General features: G+C 62.8%; 1 protein-coding gene across 6 annotated transcripts in view; it reads left to right on the forward strand.

The window, feature by feature from the left end:
• The window catches only part of RFFL (ring finger and FYVE like domain containing E3 ubiquitin protein ligase), a 62,345-nt gene extending 50,252 nt beyond the window's left edge, over positions 1-12,093 (forward strand). For all 6 annotated transcript variants that reach the window (XM_028520413.2, XM_036034072.1, XM_036034068.1 and 3 more), the window contains exons 3-7: positions 2,594-3,019; positions 6,423-6,506; positions 7,401-7,611; positions 8,902-8,925; positions 11,286-12,093. In XM_028520413.2, the coding sequence (XP_028376214.1) occupies positions 2,594-3,019; positions 6,423-6,506; positions 7,401-7,611; positions 8,902-8,925; positions 11,286-11,467 (927 nt within the window). In that variant the 3' untranslated portion in view covers positions 11,468-12,093. The remainder of the gene's footprint in view (positions 1-2,593; positions 3,020-6,422; positions 6,507-7,400; positions 7,612-8,901; positions 8,926-11,285) is intronic.
• The last annotated feature ends 4,346 nt before the right edge of the window (positions 12,094-16,439 follow it).

The raw sequence follows: 16,439 nt of genomic DNA on the forward strand, positions 1-16,439 counted from the left end.
GGAAGAGCAGGGCGTTGTTGAGCTCCGGCTGACGGAGCGACTCAGAGGCTTTTAATTGTGCCCGCCGAGGCCTTGTCAAACCACACTGGCTAAGTGATGGTCGGTCCCTGTCAGGGCCCACAGCGCTGCCGTGACGCTGGTGCCTCCTCATGTCACTAGCAATCCCCCTAAACGATTTTATTCTCCAACAGAAAGGCTTCAGGTATGAATGAGCCCCCAGGCCCCGAACACCCGTCTCCTACCTGAGTGGGTGAGTGGCACTCGGCCCCAGGCCCGTGGCGGCGCGGTGCAGCCGTGTGCGCTTGGGAGGCAGCCCCGAGCGTTCCACTGTGTGGTCGCAGCTGTGCGGAGCGAGGGGCTGGGTGTGCGTCCTCCGCGGTGCTCTCCGAGTGCTCGGCGTCGGGGTCCGGTGGGGGCACCGTGCCCGCGCCCCTTTCCCGTGTGAGTGCGTGACACTTGGGCGGAACCGAGCACAACCAGCGCGGCAACGCAGACTTGCGCTCCGCCCCGCACCAGGGCCCGAGTCTCGCCCGCAGTCTCCTTGGCTTGAGCAGCTTCTGTGCTCAGAAACAAGGGAGCAAAGCTGTTTAGGTCAGCACCTAAGTCACCGTAGGAGGAGGGGTTTTCTGTCTCTTTAGACGGTTAGTGAGCGCGCCCTCCAGGGTCATCCCGGTGTGCCCCCAGCCAGGCGTTACCTCTCCTGTGGGAGTGTGACCTGCCCTGGCTGCAGCCGGCGCAGCCGGGCGTCACTGTGCTCGCTCAGCCCGTGCGGCGGGAGGCTGAGGGCTGCTTCCTGTGAGTTGAGCAAGACGTCGCGTGTCGTGCCCTGACCCGTGTGGCTCGGTGGGTGGGGCGGCGGCGGCTGCCAGTTCGCTCCAGGCCAGGGCACGTGCTGGGGTTGTGGGCCCGGTGTCCCCAGTTGGGGGCGTGTGAGAGGCAGCCGATAGAAGCTTCTCTCTCACATCGATGTTTCTCTCCCTCTCTTCCTCCCTCCTTTCCCCTCTCCCTAAAAGTAAATAAAAGTCTTTGGAAGACAAACGGCATCATGTGCTGTGTCATCTGCAGAAGTGGGTGTTGCCGGGGCCTGGCGGTGCCAGCCGCCGGCTGGGCCCCCGTGCCTCCCCTCTGAGACACTCTCAGCGCTTCCACAAACGGGAGCTCCCGACGCCATGCTCGGGGGCCTGCTGCAGCTCTCTGAATGTTCTCCCTGGATGTGCTCTTCCGCACCCCTGAATCCCCAGCCCTCCGAGTGGGCCTTCCTGGGGTCGGGGTGGGGGGCGGGCACCAGCCTGTGGACGGGGCACCAGGTTGGGTGTGTGGAGACGGAGCGCCAGGCTCTTACTCAGGACACCGCTGCCAGCTTGCTCGGGACCGAGTCAGGCAGCATGCCCCGGGGGAAGGAGCATGCTTGTGGGCGTGGAACTGCTCAGGCAGACCCCGAGGGTGGGTCCCAGCTCTGCTGCTCACAGCCCACTCCGGAGCATGGTGCTCGGGACTCTGGGCCTCCGCGGCTTTGTCTGTGGGGCGGGGAGGCCCGTGAGTACCTGTGTTGCGGGTTGCTTCGAGAGTTAAATGACGAGCTAGGCCCTGGGTGGTGTGGCTCAGTGGACCTATCACTGGCCTGCAAATGGAAAGGTCGCTGGTTCAATTCCCAGTCAGGGCACGTGCCTGGGTGGTGGGCCAGGTCCCCGGCTGGGGGCATGCAAGAGGCAGTTGGTCCATGTTTCTCTTATACATTGATGTTTCTTTCTCTTTCTCCCTCCCTTCTCCTCTCTCTAAAAACAAATACATAAAATCTTAAAAAGAAAATGACAAGCTAGGTATCGCTCTAGCCCACAGCGGCCCCTCGGTAAATTTAGTTAACACTAACAGCAGCCGCCCCCACAGCCTCTGCACGTTTGCCTTCTCACGGCAGCAGCGCAGGGCGGAGCCACAGTCCCGGACGGGGGTCCTGCCTCTCCCACTAGCTCGCGTTTGCCAGCCACAGGGACCAGAACCCTTACACTCGCTGTGGGGGGGAGGGGTTCCTGTGTCAGACGTGCCGAATGCACTGTCTCTCCCCTTCATGACAACCCTGCGAGGGTGGACACTGTTACCAGCCCCGTTGTACAGATGAGGAAACCGGAGGCTAAGGGTACACCCCAAGGTGACAACACAAGAAATGGAGGAGGGAGACAATAAAAACATGGGGACTTTTTTTTTTAAAGATTTTTACTTATTTATTTTTAGAGAGGGAAGGGGGGGAGAGAGAGAGAGAAACATCAATGTGTGGTTGTTGGGGGCCGTGGCCTGCAACCCAGGCATGTGCCCTGACTGGGAATCGAACCTGCGATGCCTGGTTCGCAGCCCACGCTCAATCCACTGAGCTATGCCAGCCAGGGCACGTGGGGACTTTTTATTCTAAGCCTGGGAGTCTTAGTTCATGGCCTCCATTTCTCTGCCGGTGGAAGAAACGCAGCCTCCCGTGGGACGAGAAGTGGCGTGTCCCGAGCAGGGACCCCCAGAGGGCCCACCCCTCTGAGTGCAGTCTGCGGGCTGGCTCCGGTGTGTTCTCGCGGTCTCACGTGCTTCCTCTGCCTCTCGCCCCACGCAGCAGACCTGCCTGGACTGCAAGAAGAACTTCTGCGCTACCTGTTCGAGCCAAGTGGGGAACGGGCCCCGCCTCTGCCTTCTGTGCCAGCGGTTCCAAGCCACGGCCTTCCAGCGGGAGGAGCTCATGAAGATGAAGGTGAAGGACCTGAGGGACTACCTGGACCTCCATGACATCTCGACGGAGACGTGCCGGGAGAAGGAGGAGCTCGTGTTCCTGGTGCTGGGCCAGCAGCCCGCGGCCCCCCAGGAGGGCAGGACTCGCGCCCCCGCCTTCCCCCCCTCGGGCTCCCCCGAGCAGCAGGCCTTCCTGGGCCAGCAGCCCTGCTCCAGCACCGCACCAACTACCTCAGCCACCTCGGCTGGCTCCCCTTCTCCACCCATGCAGACCGCGTCCACTCCCGCAGCCCCGGCTCTGGAGAATCGGCAGGTACGGCCCCCGCGCGGTCTCTGCCAGGTTGCGGGCTCGTTCCCCGAGCCTGCGCTGTGGGCGTGGGTTGCAGGCATCGGTGTCTTACGCTTGTGCACAAGCGGTTATTTCCCCGACGTCACCCTGGGGTCTGGGAGCGTTTCAGAGATGACAGTGCATGGTGCCAGGGGTTTTTTTGTGTGCTTTTTAAAATCCTCACCTCGGGACATGTTTACTGATTTTAGAGAGAGAGAGAGAGGAATGGGGAGACAGGGGCCGGGGGAAGGAGAGAGACCTCGATGTGAGAGAGAAACATGGATCAGTTGCCTCCTGCGTGTGCCCCGACTGGGGTTTGAACCCACCCCCTCTTCTCTGGTGCCCGGGACAATGCTCCAGTAACTGGGCCACCGGCTCCGGCTCTGTTTGTGTTTGCTGCATACAGATCCCGGTCAGGCATTTAAAATTTAATTTCATTGTTCCAGAAATATCTTTTTAAAAGATTTTATTTATTTCTGGAGAGAGGGGAAGGGAGGGAGAAAGAGAGAAAGAGAAACATCGATGGGTTGTCTCTCGCAAGTGGCCCGACCTGAACTGAACCCGCAACCCAGGCTTGTGTCCTGACCGGGAATCGAACCAGCGACCTTCTGTGCTGCTGGATGACGCCCAACTGAGTCACACCAGTCAGGGCCCAGAAATATGTAGAGAAAACTCAGTGAACTCTCCAGATTCAGTTCTGTTCACATCGCCCTTTCGCTCGCTCCCCTTCCTTGTGGTCTGTCTCAGCTGCGTGAGAACTCGGTTCCCTAGTAAACACCCCCAGGCACGTAGGGCGAAAAGCAACAGGCAGCGGGAAGGGCTAGTGGGGAAGCACAGTGACCAGGACAGGGACGGACACTGCTCCCCCCCCCCGCCAGTCCCCGGGCAGGGCAGTGGTTGGCCCAGCGCTGCACAGTCAGCTGCCTGTGGCCGTCCCAGTGGGGCCTGGAGGGGTCAGCCGTGAGCAGCGCACTGACCGGACTGTGCCCCAGGCACGGGAAGGGCCGGGTGAGGGAGCCACAGCCCCGCCCTCAGAAAGCCCCGGGGGCGGGTAGACACGCACACCCGTCGAGGGGTGGGAGTGGGGCCGGGGGGCGTGAGGGGCGATGGGGTCCTGTAGACGTGCGTACGGAAGCGCCTCGGTGGGGGCCGAGGACCCGGAAGGTGCACCCAGGTTCCACGTTCGCTTCGTCACTGGCTCCTGGTCACCCCGGGGGAACCGCGAGCCCTCACTGATGAAGCGGAGTTCGGGAGCCCAGGCCACTCTCGTCCTCGCCAGGATGTGGGGAGGGTGGCAGGTGTGACGTCAGGCCTGAGGAGCTCCGAGCCACCTGGGGCTGGCGCAGCGCTCACGCCGGGCACGGCAGTGCCCATGGACGTGAACGGTAGCTGCCCCTTGTCGGTGTCGACTCCTTCGCCAGGACTGGGCCCCCGATGGGCTCTAGTGGGCCCCGGGGCCTCGGGCCAGTGTGGCAGCCCACCGCTCCTGCAGGAAACTCGCGTCCTCCCGTGCGGGCGCGAGCATGCCTTCGCCCCACCGGAGCGCCACCCTGTCCTGAGCTCCGCCTCTGTCTGCCGGACAGGTTCCTCCTCCTCCTCCTGCTGGGACCTCCTCCCTCTGCTTGGTTGGGCGCTCCTCTCTGTTGGTGGGGACCTAGGAGGCTAACTTGAGGAAGGTGCTTTTCCCTGAAGAACCTCCAGGTGGGTTTCCATGAAAGGAGCAGGTTTTAAGCTTCCTGTCGTGGGCCAGAAGCGTTCAGATCGCACCTGCAGGACACAGCCCCACTGGATCCGGTCGGGTCCGTCTCTGACCACCGATGCTCTCAGAGGGCCTTCACGTCCCCTGGCGTTCCCTGTTCTCGTGAGGTCTACGTGTTGCAGGCCAGAAAGACAGAGTTAATGGGGGGGAGTTAATTCAGTAGCTCGTGCAAGGCCACCTGCCAGATCCCCGGGCGAGCCGCCCCCAGAATGCGAGTCTTCTCGCAGGGCCCGCTCTGCCAGGGCTCTGTGCTCCACCTGCGGTGCCCTGGCTGCCGGGGGAGGGGGTCTGTGCGGAATAAGCAAAACTGTGGGCAGACTCTAGTTGTAGAATCTGATTTAGCCGGTGGGCCCAGGCAACATGCTGTGTTGCATGAGATCCAGTTTCTCTTTCTAAGAAAGAAAGGACGTACGGAAGCCGTCTGTCTGGAAGCAGCAGGTTGGGCCCTGAAAGGTCTCTGAGACTCCCGGTCCGCACCACACCTGCATAAGGCTAAGGGGAACCTGGAGGTGTTTCTGAAGACATTATTTTGGGTGCCTCCCGGTGCCTGTTGTGCCGCATGTGTGTGATCTTGGTCTCTCTTGGCATTTCTGGGTGGTGGCTGTTTCTGTGTTTCATTCACACTGGAGCCGCTTGCCTCTCCTCAATGAGCACCATATATACACCCTCATCTGGGAGCAGGGGCTGGGCTGGTGGGCGACTGGTCTCCTAGGCTGTCCCTTCACGGGTGCGTCCAGATGCTCCTGGCAAAGGCTTGTGAGCTCAGCTGGCTCCCTGCCCCGCGCTCACAGGAGGCCCTTGGCCCTGAAGGAGTAGTGGGTGGAGGGGATCTAGTTTAGGAGACTCCTAGTTCTGAGTGCTCTTTGGCAAAACCTGCAGGAGTACGTGCCTGGGAGGAACCTTTTGAGGAGGTAGAATTCTAAGCAGAAAGAGCACAGGCATTTATTTATTTGTCTTATGTCGTCTGAGGCTAGTAGACCCTTAGATGCTCTGAAATAAATTTCGGGCCAGGTTTTAAGACGGCTCTTACTAAGAGTGCTGGGCTGGTCACATCTCTGGGACGACAGCAGTGACAGGCCCGAGAGAGGGGATGGGGCAGTGACGGACTGGCAACGCCGTTTCAGCCGGGCCGGTGCGGCGTGGAGGCAGGGAGGGCGTGCTGCGAGCAGTTGGGAGGAAAATAGTGGGCGTTGGTCCAAGGGGCGGGACGGAGGACGGTGGGCGGAAGTTGTAGGAAGGGCAGCTTGGGGTGAGTGTCAGGGGGGAAATTCAGTGACGGAGAGGAGTCTCCTGCCGTGGACACGTGACTTCCCTGTCCTGTGGGCTGTGACCTCCCTGTCCTGTGGGGTGTTCGGGCTGACTGAGTGAACGGATGAGAGCAAGCTGATCCACCCGAGGGCGGCAGCGCCGATGCACCCTTGCTGCGGAGCTGAGATCTGCCCCTGCCGCCTGCTCCTCTGCCCGATAGTCAGTGTCGGAGAGCCGGCCTCTGCCCCGCTGTTGCGCCCGACTCCAGCTTGCTGGGGGGCGTGGGAGTCCACCGGGGACGCGGCGCGTGCCCGGAAGAGGCCAGCGCTGTGCAGATCGCCGGGACGTTTCCGGGCGTGATGGCGCTTTCTCTTCCTGCAGGCCAATGGCCACGTGTCTCAGGACCCAGGAGAGCCCGTCTACCCGGAGAGCGCAGCCGGAGCACCTGCTGAGGACGAGACCCAGGTGGGGCCTCTTCGGGTCTGTGCCTTTGCCTTGACCCTTTCACTGGTGTTCTTGGGCTTCTGTTAGGAACCTCCCAACGGACTCTGGAGAGAGAGAGAGAGGGGCCCAGTCTGTGAGGACCCTCCGGGTGGAGTTCAGCGTTAGAGCTCCTTCGAAGCTGTTAGTGCATCAGTGCGGAGTTGGGAGGTCCCAGTGCCAACCAGGGCGCCTCGTGGCCCGTAGTGCCCCGTCTCTAGACCTGCTGAGAGCAGCCCGAGCGCAGGCGCCTGGTGCCGCCATGCGGGTCTCACAGTTCTGCTGCTGCTCGCGCTCGGCAGCCATTGTCGGGGAGGAAAGGTGGAGGGTTTGGGGCTCAGTCATGGCGGGGCCAGTCCAGTGTGGTCAACGTTGCCTGCAGAGGGGGGCTTGCCCGGAAGTCCCCCCCTTTGTGGGAAAGCAGAGCTCCGCCCCGGGGAGAGGGAGGCCGGCAGCAGCTTGCGGGTCCTCATGCTGCCCCGTGAGCCTTCTCGGGGCCCCGTGTGCCGGGGCTGCTGCCTCTCCTCCTTGGAGGGGCAGACGGCTTGGAGAGGGGCGGGGCCAGCCTGGCATTCTTGAGCCTTAATCCGCGGAGCAGCTGGGAGTCAGGATCGGGGGCATCCGGCTCCAGCGGGCGCTCCTTCCCTTGCACCGCTGCTGGGCTGGTGGCCGGCTGTGCCTGCCCGAGCGCAGGACCCGGGCTGGGAAGAGACTGGGGTCCGTTCGCAGTGCCGAGCACCATGCCAGGGACCCCCCGCCTCTGGCCCTGCCCTCGAGGCCAGTCCCCAGACGTACGGGGTGCTGAGCGCTTTGGGGTCCTCGGAGAGCGAGCGTGGGGGGTTCCGGGCTGAACCCCTGGTCTCGTCTTTGCCTTCCCAGTCCATGGACTCAGAGGACAGCTCCGTCCCGGGCCGGAGGGCGTCTCTGTCTGACCTGACCGACCTGGAGGACATCGAGGGCCTGACTGTGCGGCAGCTGAAGGAGATCCTGGCTCGCAACTTCGTCAACTACAAGGGCTGCTGTGAGAAGTGGGAGCTGATGGAGAGGGTGACGCGGCTGTACAAGGACCAGAGAGACCTCCAGCACCTGGGTGAGGGGCCGTCGAGGGGCAGCCGCACGGAACCGCTCCACAGCGGGATGGCGTCTTCCAAGGGATGGTGGCGTTCTCCCTTGTGGCCTCCGCGCCTCCCGGTCACGGCGTCACTCAGAGTCAAGGGCCAGGGCCGGGCTTGGCGGCGCATGCGTCTGTTGGGTCCTCAGAGCGGCCCATGCAGTAGGCACAATTCACGTCCCTTCTGTTACAGAGCCCAGAGCCGAGGGGCTCCGGGTCTGAGTCCGTGGCCTTGCCCACTGTGCGTCACCTCCACCGTGCCACGGCCCGGGGCGCCACGGCCCCCGACAGGACTGCTTAGACAGTCGGGGGGGGGGGCGGTGAGGGAGCGAGCCTTCGCACGCTCCGTGTGAGGAGAGCGTCTGTCGGGCCGGCGCCTGGGCCTCTCCGCCGTTCCCTCCCTACAGCCCCCTCCGTGGTGTCGCTTTCACGTGGTGCCCGGCCAGGGACCTGGGCCCGCGGTCAGATGAGTCCGGGAAGGAACACTGTCAGCTGTGTCCCCTGCAACTGGTCCGTGGTCGATGCTACGCTAGTGAAGGCGGGGAGCCCTGCAGGAGAGAAGGGCATTTAGCTGTTTGGAACTCCAAGTTCCCTGAAACGATTTCCCTTAGAGCCCTCACCCTCCCTCCCCCTTCTTTCCCCTCCCTTCCCCACCCTTCCCCACCCTTTCCCTCCCTTCCCCTCCCTTCCCCTCCCTTCCCCTCCCTTCCCCTCCCTTCCCCACTCTCCCCTCCCCGGCTGATTTCCTTCCCGCAGACCAACTCTTAGATCCCTCCAGTGCTGACGGCAGGCGTCAGGCTCTGCCCTCCCCGCTCAGGTTCATCACATAGGGGACCTCTGACCGGTCACCTGCTCAGACTCACTTCTCCCTTTGGGGTTGTCCCCAGTGTCCCCGGCGTTGTGGGTGCACGGGGAATAGGAGACGCCCCACCCGGGAGCTGCGTCCGGACGCCCCGGCTGCGGGAACGCTGTTCCTTCTTTCTCCGCCGGCGCGCTAGCCCGAGGGTGCTGGGCGCGGTGTCCTTCCCGCTTGGCAGCTTCGGCCGTCCAAACCAGTGGGATCCCTTTTCTACAACACCCCCAGACCCCCCAGCAGGGGCTTTCTGTGGGTTCGCAGCATGGGGGTGGGGAGTGAGGAGGGCGGGTGTTTGTCTGGCCGCTCGGCCATCCGGGGCCCAGCAGGGAGACAGCTGGAGGCTGGCGACGGAGTCGGGGTGGCCGGGGTCTCTGCTCGCGGATTCAGACGTCTCTTCTCTCCTTCCTTTGCAGTGTGCGGGGCCGAAGACCAGAACGGTACGTGGTTGTCTCTGCTGGGAAGGGGCTTAGGCGCCCGGCCTTTCTGTCCCTCCCCCCTTCAGCCCCAGTTCCTGCTGAGAGGCTGAGACTTCGGGGCGTGTCAATCAGCATCGGCACAGAGGGAGCGGGGGGATTCCCGGAGGAGCGGGGCCTCTCGGCATCTTTAGAAAGTCTCGCCGTCCCGGCCTGCGAAGGGAGGGAAGGGGCGGCACACCGGGGCCAGACTGAGGGGCACTCACTTCCCCGGGCCACCCGGGCTCAGGAGCCAGCCTGTGGGTTCCTTTCCGTGCTCCCGGTGCCAGGCGCTCCTTCCCCTGCAGTTTCCACTTCAGTCCGGGCTGTGCGCGCCTTCCGGGCTCCTGGTACCAACCGGAAGCGGGGGGCCTTGTCGGTACAAGGCCGGGCCTTGGCTGGAGCCGCTCTGGGGACAGATGGGGACAGGTGTCCCACACGGTGCTCTCTAGGTGCAAGGTGCATAGCCCCCTCAGCTGCCACGCTGCCTGCCCCTGTGTGTTGAAGACCGCCGAGCCTTTGGGGACGCCCAGAAAGCACTGCAGGACTCTGGCCGGGTCTGGGCCGCGTTCCCAGGTGCTGGGCCCGACCTCCGGGAAAGCCTCAGTCAAGGCTCCGTGGTTACAAGCTCGTCCTCAAAGGGAACCTTTTCAGAGGGGTGCAGGGGCCCGCACAGCATTTCACAGCTCTGAGAAGACTCCAAATTTGTCACGTAGTAAACTGGCCTTTTTGCTCAGAATGGGATGGAATCTTCTGGCCGACAGATGATCGGGAGTCGAGTTGTCTTCACTCCTCCCCCCAAGCCCCCCGGAGTTCTCTGTCCGCTCCCTCGCCGTGGTGCCGAGCTCGCACCGATCCCCTCGGTGTCACCCTTCCTTTTTCTCATTCCCCGGGAGATGCCGGCCCCTGAGTCGACGACTGTTCCTGCGAGAAGTAATCATTAATGAAGTCCTGTCCGTTATTCCTGCCCACTCAGGGTATTTGTATAGTCCAGCCCTCCCTGAACCCCCCGGTTGGGGCCGGCAGCCCCTCCGGGGGTGAGTAGGTCTCGGGGCCTTTCGCAGCCGGCCCACCCGCAGTGTTTCCCGACGTTCGAATGGTCCCGAGTCCAGGACGCAGGAAGAGGAAGTGCCGCGGAGTGCAGGGAGCTCCCCTGTGGGGCGGCCGTGGGGGCCGGTACAGTCCAGGCCCCCGGCTGGCCACCTGGTTCGGGCTTCCACTGAGCACGTGCCGGCTCAGGGGGCTGGGTTTTTGGACACGAAGGTGTTTCCGTTTGTGCAGCCGAACTCGGACGCCGGCCAGGCGGCGAGCCGTCCGTAGGAACTCCGTGCTCGGAGCGGTAAACGCCGTCCGGGCAGTCCCCAGGGAGCCCCTGCCTGGGTTCGCCTCCCGGCCTCTCTATGGGGCGGCCGTGTGCCGTAGGCAACTCTTTGGCCTCGGTCGCCTCATCTGTAAAATGGGTAGTGAGAGTAGGTGATTCACACATAGTTCTTGTGAGGATTTGGTGAGTGCAAACACGGGGGGCTCTGAGGACCCTGCCGGGTGTCTGCGAGCTGCCGCCGTGCCCGTGGGGTGCCCGCTCACTGGACGGTCAGAGAGCAGCCCCCACATGGCCGGTGTTCCGGGGGCTCCACGGTGAATCTCTCACCTCGGGGCACGTAGCGGACGCCACGTATGTCATTGTAGAAGTGGCATGGGTCTGTGGAATTAAAGAACTCCTAGTATAGTGGGGGGATAAGAAGGCAAACTCAGAAAGTGCCCCCCAGTGTGGTGAGCAGGAGTGGGCCACAGGTACAGTTTTTTGGGGGTCAGCACAGAAGAGGGAGCTCACAGGGTCTGGTGGGCTCTCCCACCGGGACATTTCTGAGGAAGCCGCGGAGGCCCCCGATCCGGGGCCTTGTTAAATCGGGGTCAGGTTCACAGGTGAGCCTGGCAGCCCGTAGTCACTCGTTGCGGTTCCCTTGATACCTCACCTTCTCTGACCCATTTGTTATCTTCTCAGTGTGTTCTGCCTCCAGGGATAATGAGTCCCTCAGTGCCGCTCACTCAACACATTACAGCATCAATTGTCTGAAAATTACTCCTTTTAAGCTTTGCATGAAGACTTCCCCTTGTTTAGCTCTGGTACTCTGGGCTGTGTTTGTTCTACAGGCACTTGACCCTTCAGGTCCGTAACCCGACCTGTAGAGGCGCAGGTTAAAGCAGCACCTGGAGCTGGTTCGGGGGGGGGGGGGGGGGGGGGGGGGGTCGCGGGGCGCGGGGGGAGGAGGGGGGGCTGCGTGTCCCGGCGCTCTCCCACCCCACGCCCTTACTCTGCCCCTTCTGCCCCCCGTGTGTGTGCGCAGGGGGAGCGGCGCCGCCCGGCCTGGAGGAGAACCTGTGCCGCATCTGCATGGACTCGCCCATCGACTGCGTCCTGCTGGAGTGCGGCCACATGGTCACCTGCACCAAGTGCGGCAAGCGCATGAGCGAGTGCCCCATCTGCCGGCAGTACGTGGTGCGCGCCGTGCACGTCTTCCGGTCCTGAGGGCTCCGGCCGGCTTCTTCAGTGCCTTACGGGGACTCGGCGTGCGGCGTCCGGGCTCAGGGCCGGCCGGCCGGCCTGCAGGGGGCAGGCCGGCGGGAGTGTCTGCCGTGTTCCCGAGACCGGGTCGAGCAGAGATGCTGTGGCGCCTCTGGGCACGCCTGCCTTGCCGCGGAGGCGCAGCCCGTGGCTGGCGGGGCCCGAGGCGGGGCGGACTGGCACGGGCCGCTTGGGCGAGTCCCTGCTTCTCTGACCTCGGGTGACGGCGGTAACCGATGAGGAGAGAGGACTTTCCAGAACTCGGATCACACCTCCCTCCCTCCCGTACCCCACCCAGCCCCCCGAGCTGCCTGCCCGTGTTTCACCCATCAGAAGTCTCGGTACACATGGTTCTCTTCCTCCCCAGCTCATCTGGATTTATTTCTGGTTTCACGGGCTTTCTGTGCGTTAACCGGCCTTCGCTAAAGTTTCTTGCTGCATTGCCTAAAACCCGTTTGTTTCCTCAGACCAAAAAGGTGTTAGCTTGCCAGACCCGTGGCGATCCTTAGGACAGAGTTTGGACCATCCGAGCTATCTCTGGTGAGGAATGAGACACAGATGCTTCCAGAGGCATTAAAGTTGCTTCCTTCCGCGCTGGGGTGAGAGGCTGTCCGTCTCCTGACCCGACCTCGGGAGGCAGCGAAGCCTCCGGCTCCCGGCGGCTGGGAAGCCCCGTGTCCGCGTGTGAGAGGCGCTGTGTGGGCCCTCTCTGCGTGTCCTCGGGGGCCTGCCTTAGAGCGTCCTCGGTTCCGGTTCCCGGGAAGAGGAGAAGCGCTGGGCGGAAGCGATGGCTCTCTGCGTCACTTTGACGTCCCCGACAGATAGGAGTTCTCAAACACTTTCCCCCGGGGGTGCAGTCCCTCTCTTTCCCGTGGGGGTTTGGACACGGTCTCCCTCAGGGCCTAGGAATTAGGCAAAGAACCCAGCTCTTCTCCAGCCAGACTCCCGAGTTCCCGGAGACCAGACGTGTGAGGGACACACTGTACCTAAGACGGGTCAGGAGGCGGTGAATGAGGAGGTGGTTCCAGCCCGTGAGCAGGCGGCTGGAAGTCTCAATCCCCCTGGTTGGCGGGGATTCCTCCTCCTCCTCTCTCCCGGCCTGCTGATTTGGGGCTCGGCAAGGAGGGCGCACCCTCCGGGCTCTTCAGGGAGGACCGGGCCGTGAGCAGGGCGTGTTCCGGAGCCCTGTTCGGACCTTCGCACCAGCGGGAGAGCCGGGGGCTAGAGGACAGTTTGCTGCGGCACCAGGCACAAGCGTGCGTGCCGTCGGGGAGCCGTGCGCGCTGCCGATACCCGTGGGCGAACTAGGCAGGCCCTACACACCAGGCGGCCTTGGCAGGACCCCCACCCCCGACCCGTGCAGCCAGGAGGACCGTCATGACTCTGGGAGGCAGTGGGGAAGCCTCCGAGAGGACGTGTGTACAGACGTGTGTACAGACGTGTTCGTGCCTTTCCCTCCAGCACCAGGTCCGGGTCTCCCTTCGGGGAACCGAGCTCCATCAGGTAGGTAGTTGTCAGCCGAACGCCGGGCCGCTTCCCTCGACACCATCCATGCCCAGTCCTGGAGGATCTGAGTCGTTTGTAGGAACGGGGAGATTCTCGATTCCCCGTGAAGACATTTTCCTGCTGGGCAGTAAACACCGTAGTGGACAGGGTCCCCCAGGTTAGCGGGGGTCCAGCTGCCCCACGGTCCCCCCGGGAAACAGGCCTGTGCGTGTGCACCTGGGCAAGGCCCAGCCATAACGTCGGGGCGGAAGCCGGCTCTCTTCCCACTTTAGATTCACTTTCTCTGCGGAGGCTTTGGCGCTCCCTGCTCCCCTGTGTCCCTCACAGACCTGAGTCAGAAGCCACACCCTGATGGCTGCTGAGCAACCTCGGTAGGACTTAGAGCCAACAGCGTTTACTCCTGTTGGGGAAAGAACTTGCCTTTAGGTCCTCCAACCTCTTGGTGAAGGTTTTCATTGAAGAAAAAAGCTGTCTAGCAACCATGGTTTTTTGTTTTGTTTTGTTTTGTTTTTTTGTGGGGTTTTTTTTTTTTTTTTTTTTTTTTTGTATCTTCTTTACACCAAAAAAGAAGTTGGAAATTCCAAGATCGCATTTCGGTTACTATCTGGCCTAGGTAGAAAACTTGATTTTTATCCGTGAATGCTCCTTCCTGCCCCTCATGGACCCTGCCTTTATTATCATGGAAGCATCTAATTCCTCCAAGTATTCCTTGGCTTTTGCTGTGACTGTTCAGAAACCTCAGCTGAGACCTTTTTTTAACAAGGCTGGAGAGCGGACTGGTTCACGACGTTGGGCTACGTGGGCCCAAACTAGTGAGAACGAGCTGTACAGGCATTAGGGCTCCATCTATATTGTACAAATCCACTGAAATTTTTTGGATGTGAATGTGTTACTACAAGTGGCTTATACGGATTCTCAGACGTGGGTGTTGAAACAAACCCAGATGTGTATTTTTTGGTCACACAGCCCTGCTTTATAATTTTGTAATAAAGTTTCTGTGCAGACGCCCGTCTGGTGCAGCGCGAGGCTGCTGGAGGCCTTGGCGGTCAAGACCGACAGGAGCCGTCCCGCCGCCTGCTGGCCCCAGGCGTGTGCGCGCAGCTGTGCTCTGGAGAGATGTTGTTGTTTTGGGGGACGCTCGGGCCGTGTCCGGTGGGGCTCCAGTCGGGACGGCCGTGTCCAACAGGAGGAGGCGGGAGCTGAGTGCTGAGGCCCGTTTAGGGTCCCGCCGGTGTGCGGGAGAGGCCAGGGGCAGCCTGGGTGAGGGTGGGAGCCGGGTGGGAGGGCTCACTGGGAGACCGCGTAGGAGGGAGCATGGAGTTCGGACACTGGGGGTGATTCGGTGAGGGGCGGGCCTCCAGGATGGGCGTGCAGGGGAGCCGGAGGGGAGCCAGTGGCCCTGAGAGAGGAGCGGTGGCTTTGGGTACAGCTGCAGTGGCCAGAGTGGGGCTCAGAGGCCAGCCCAGCCCGTGGCCGACTGCTGTGTGGGCACAGCCCGCGAGCACCTCCCGTGGAGTGCCCGGGGAGGGGCCCCGGGAGCAGCCGTTGGGAGAGCTGGAGTGCGTGCAGGTGTGCCCTCTGGCTGCGGGGAGAGACTCGTCCGAAGGGCGTGCAGGCTCGAGGCCGGGCCCCAGCCTTTGTCCTTCCCGTTCTGGACCGCAGACCCGCCAAGCACCCAGCACGACCTCTGTCTGCCGCCGAGCAACGGCGTAATGAAAGCTCGAGCTCGGTGGAAGTGCACCGAGGGGTACCGTAGTGCCGGTGGCACCATCTCAGCAGCCAGGAAAATCTCAAGGCAGAGACTGGAAGGGAGCAGGCAGAACACCTTGAACGGGGGGGTGGGAGGCGCCACCGGGCAAAGGGCGCCCCGTGCTGGGATGCTGCTCCTGGAGTGGGCGTGCCCTGTGAGGGGATGTGGGGTGGGGGGGACAGCATCGGTGTCCTTTGGCAGAGCATCGAGAGGGAGCCGTGTCCTGCTGCTCTGTCCGGTTGCATGCCCTGGGGAGGCTGGAGAAAGGGAGGAACCTTATGTAGGTCAGTGCTCAGTGGGGCAGCTCTCGTCTCCGTTGACGACGGGATAGAAAAGGTGTATTGTTCTCATACTGGAGCCAGACTGAACGGTGCCCATTCAGAACCACCCAGTGTTCTGAGCTAGGCACGGGGCAGCTCCTCCCCCTGCACCTCCCCCGCCCCCCTTCCCCCCCACACATTGGAGCCTGCAGGTGGAAGCCCAGGTCAGGCAGGCTGAAGCTGGCCTCCAGTTCACCGGGAGCAGCCTCCGGGTGGAGCCGACTGCCTGGGTCGAGCACGCCAGGGGAGGGCTGGCGGGAGGCAGTGGTCCTGGGTCCTAGAGGCCCAGACCCCAAGTCACCTTCACCTGACCCCCAGCCTGCCAGTGCGTTAGGGAAACAGAACTGACCTCCAGGAGCCAGCAGGCCCGAGGATGTGGGAGCCAGCGTGTGACCAGATGGCTGGAGAGCCCGTGTCCGGCCGGCGTGAGCTGGCACAGCCGCCGGAGGCCGGGGAACTGGCCTGACAAGAGTTGTGGGGAGAGGCCAGGACTCCCCAGGGCAGCGCCCAAATGCGCTGCCACTGTGGACTTCCCAGCTCTGCTAGAGAGCGCCAGGTGCTGGGCAGGACCTCCCGTGAGCCCATTTGAGCCTCACAGCCACCCTGAGATTCAGGTGCAGTCCGTCCCTGTCCCCATCCCCTTCGGAGGTACAGAGGTCTAGCTGGTGAGTCGTGTAAGGTCGTAGCTGTTAAAAGTCTCAGGACTGGCTTCGCACCGCTCTGTCTCTACGCGCCCTACGCGGTGCGGTGGTCTGGTCACACACGACAGCTCGGCCGTGCAGCCCCGTTCCACATGCTCAGCAGCCCGGGGCGGCCAGCTCGTGCCGGGCGGCGCACCGGCTCCTTCCCTTGCCGCAGGAAGTTCTATCGAACAGCACTCATCTGCACTCCATCGTTCTCCTTTTATTCAAGTAAATCAGCCTCAGGTGGCAAAGGAGGGAGGCTCTCTTTATAAGCAGACCAGATTTGTCCGCAGTCTTATTTCCAGGGTTCTGGGGAGGCGGATCCTCTGGGGGGCCTTACATGGCCCCAACGGCCACGGGCCCCACTTGTCCAGCCGACCGGGCCTGCCCCCCTCTGAGCAGACCCGCCCCGAGGACAGGGCAGCACGGGCGGCAGCGGCATCGTACGGTGCATCCTGTGTTCTCACGTGCGGCCCCACTCCCGCGCGAAGGGCTGGGCCGAGCACAGGTTTGCCGAACACCAGCAGCGTTCTGAGGGCCGGCTCCGAAGTCCGGCTTCAACCAGGGCCTGCACGTCGGGGGGCAGGGCAGGTGGGCCGTCTCGGGGCTTGGCTCTGGGGACAGCCCTCGCTCGGCTCCTTAATCATTGGGGGGGGGGGGGGGCTGGGGGACAAAGG

This window comes from Phyllostomus discolor, chromosome 8 (genome assembly GCF_004126475.2).
Source record: "Phyllostomus discolor isolate MPI-MPIP mPhyDis1 chromosome 8, mPhyDis1.pri.v3, whole genome shotgun sequence".
In the NCBI taxonomy this organism is placed as follows: Eukaryota; Metazoa; Chordata; class Mammalia; order Chiroptera; family Phyllostomidae; genus Phyllostomus; species Phyllostomus discolor.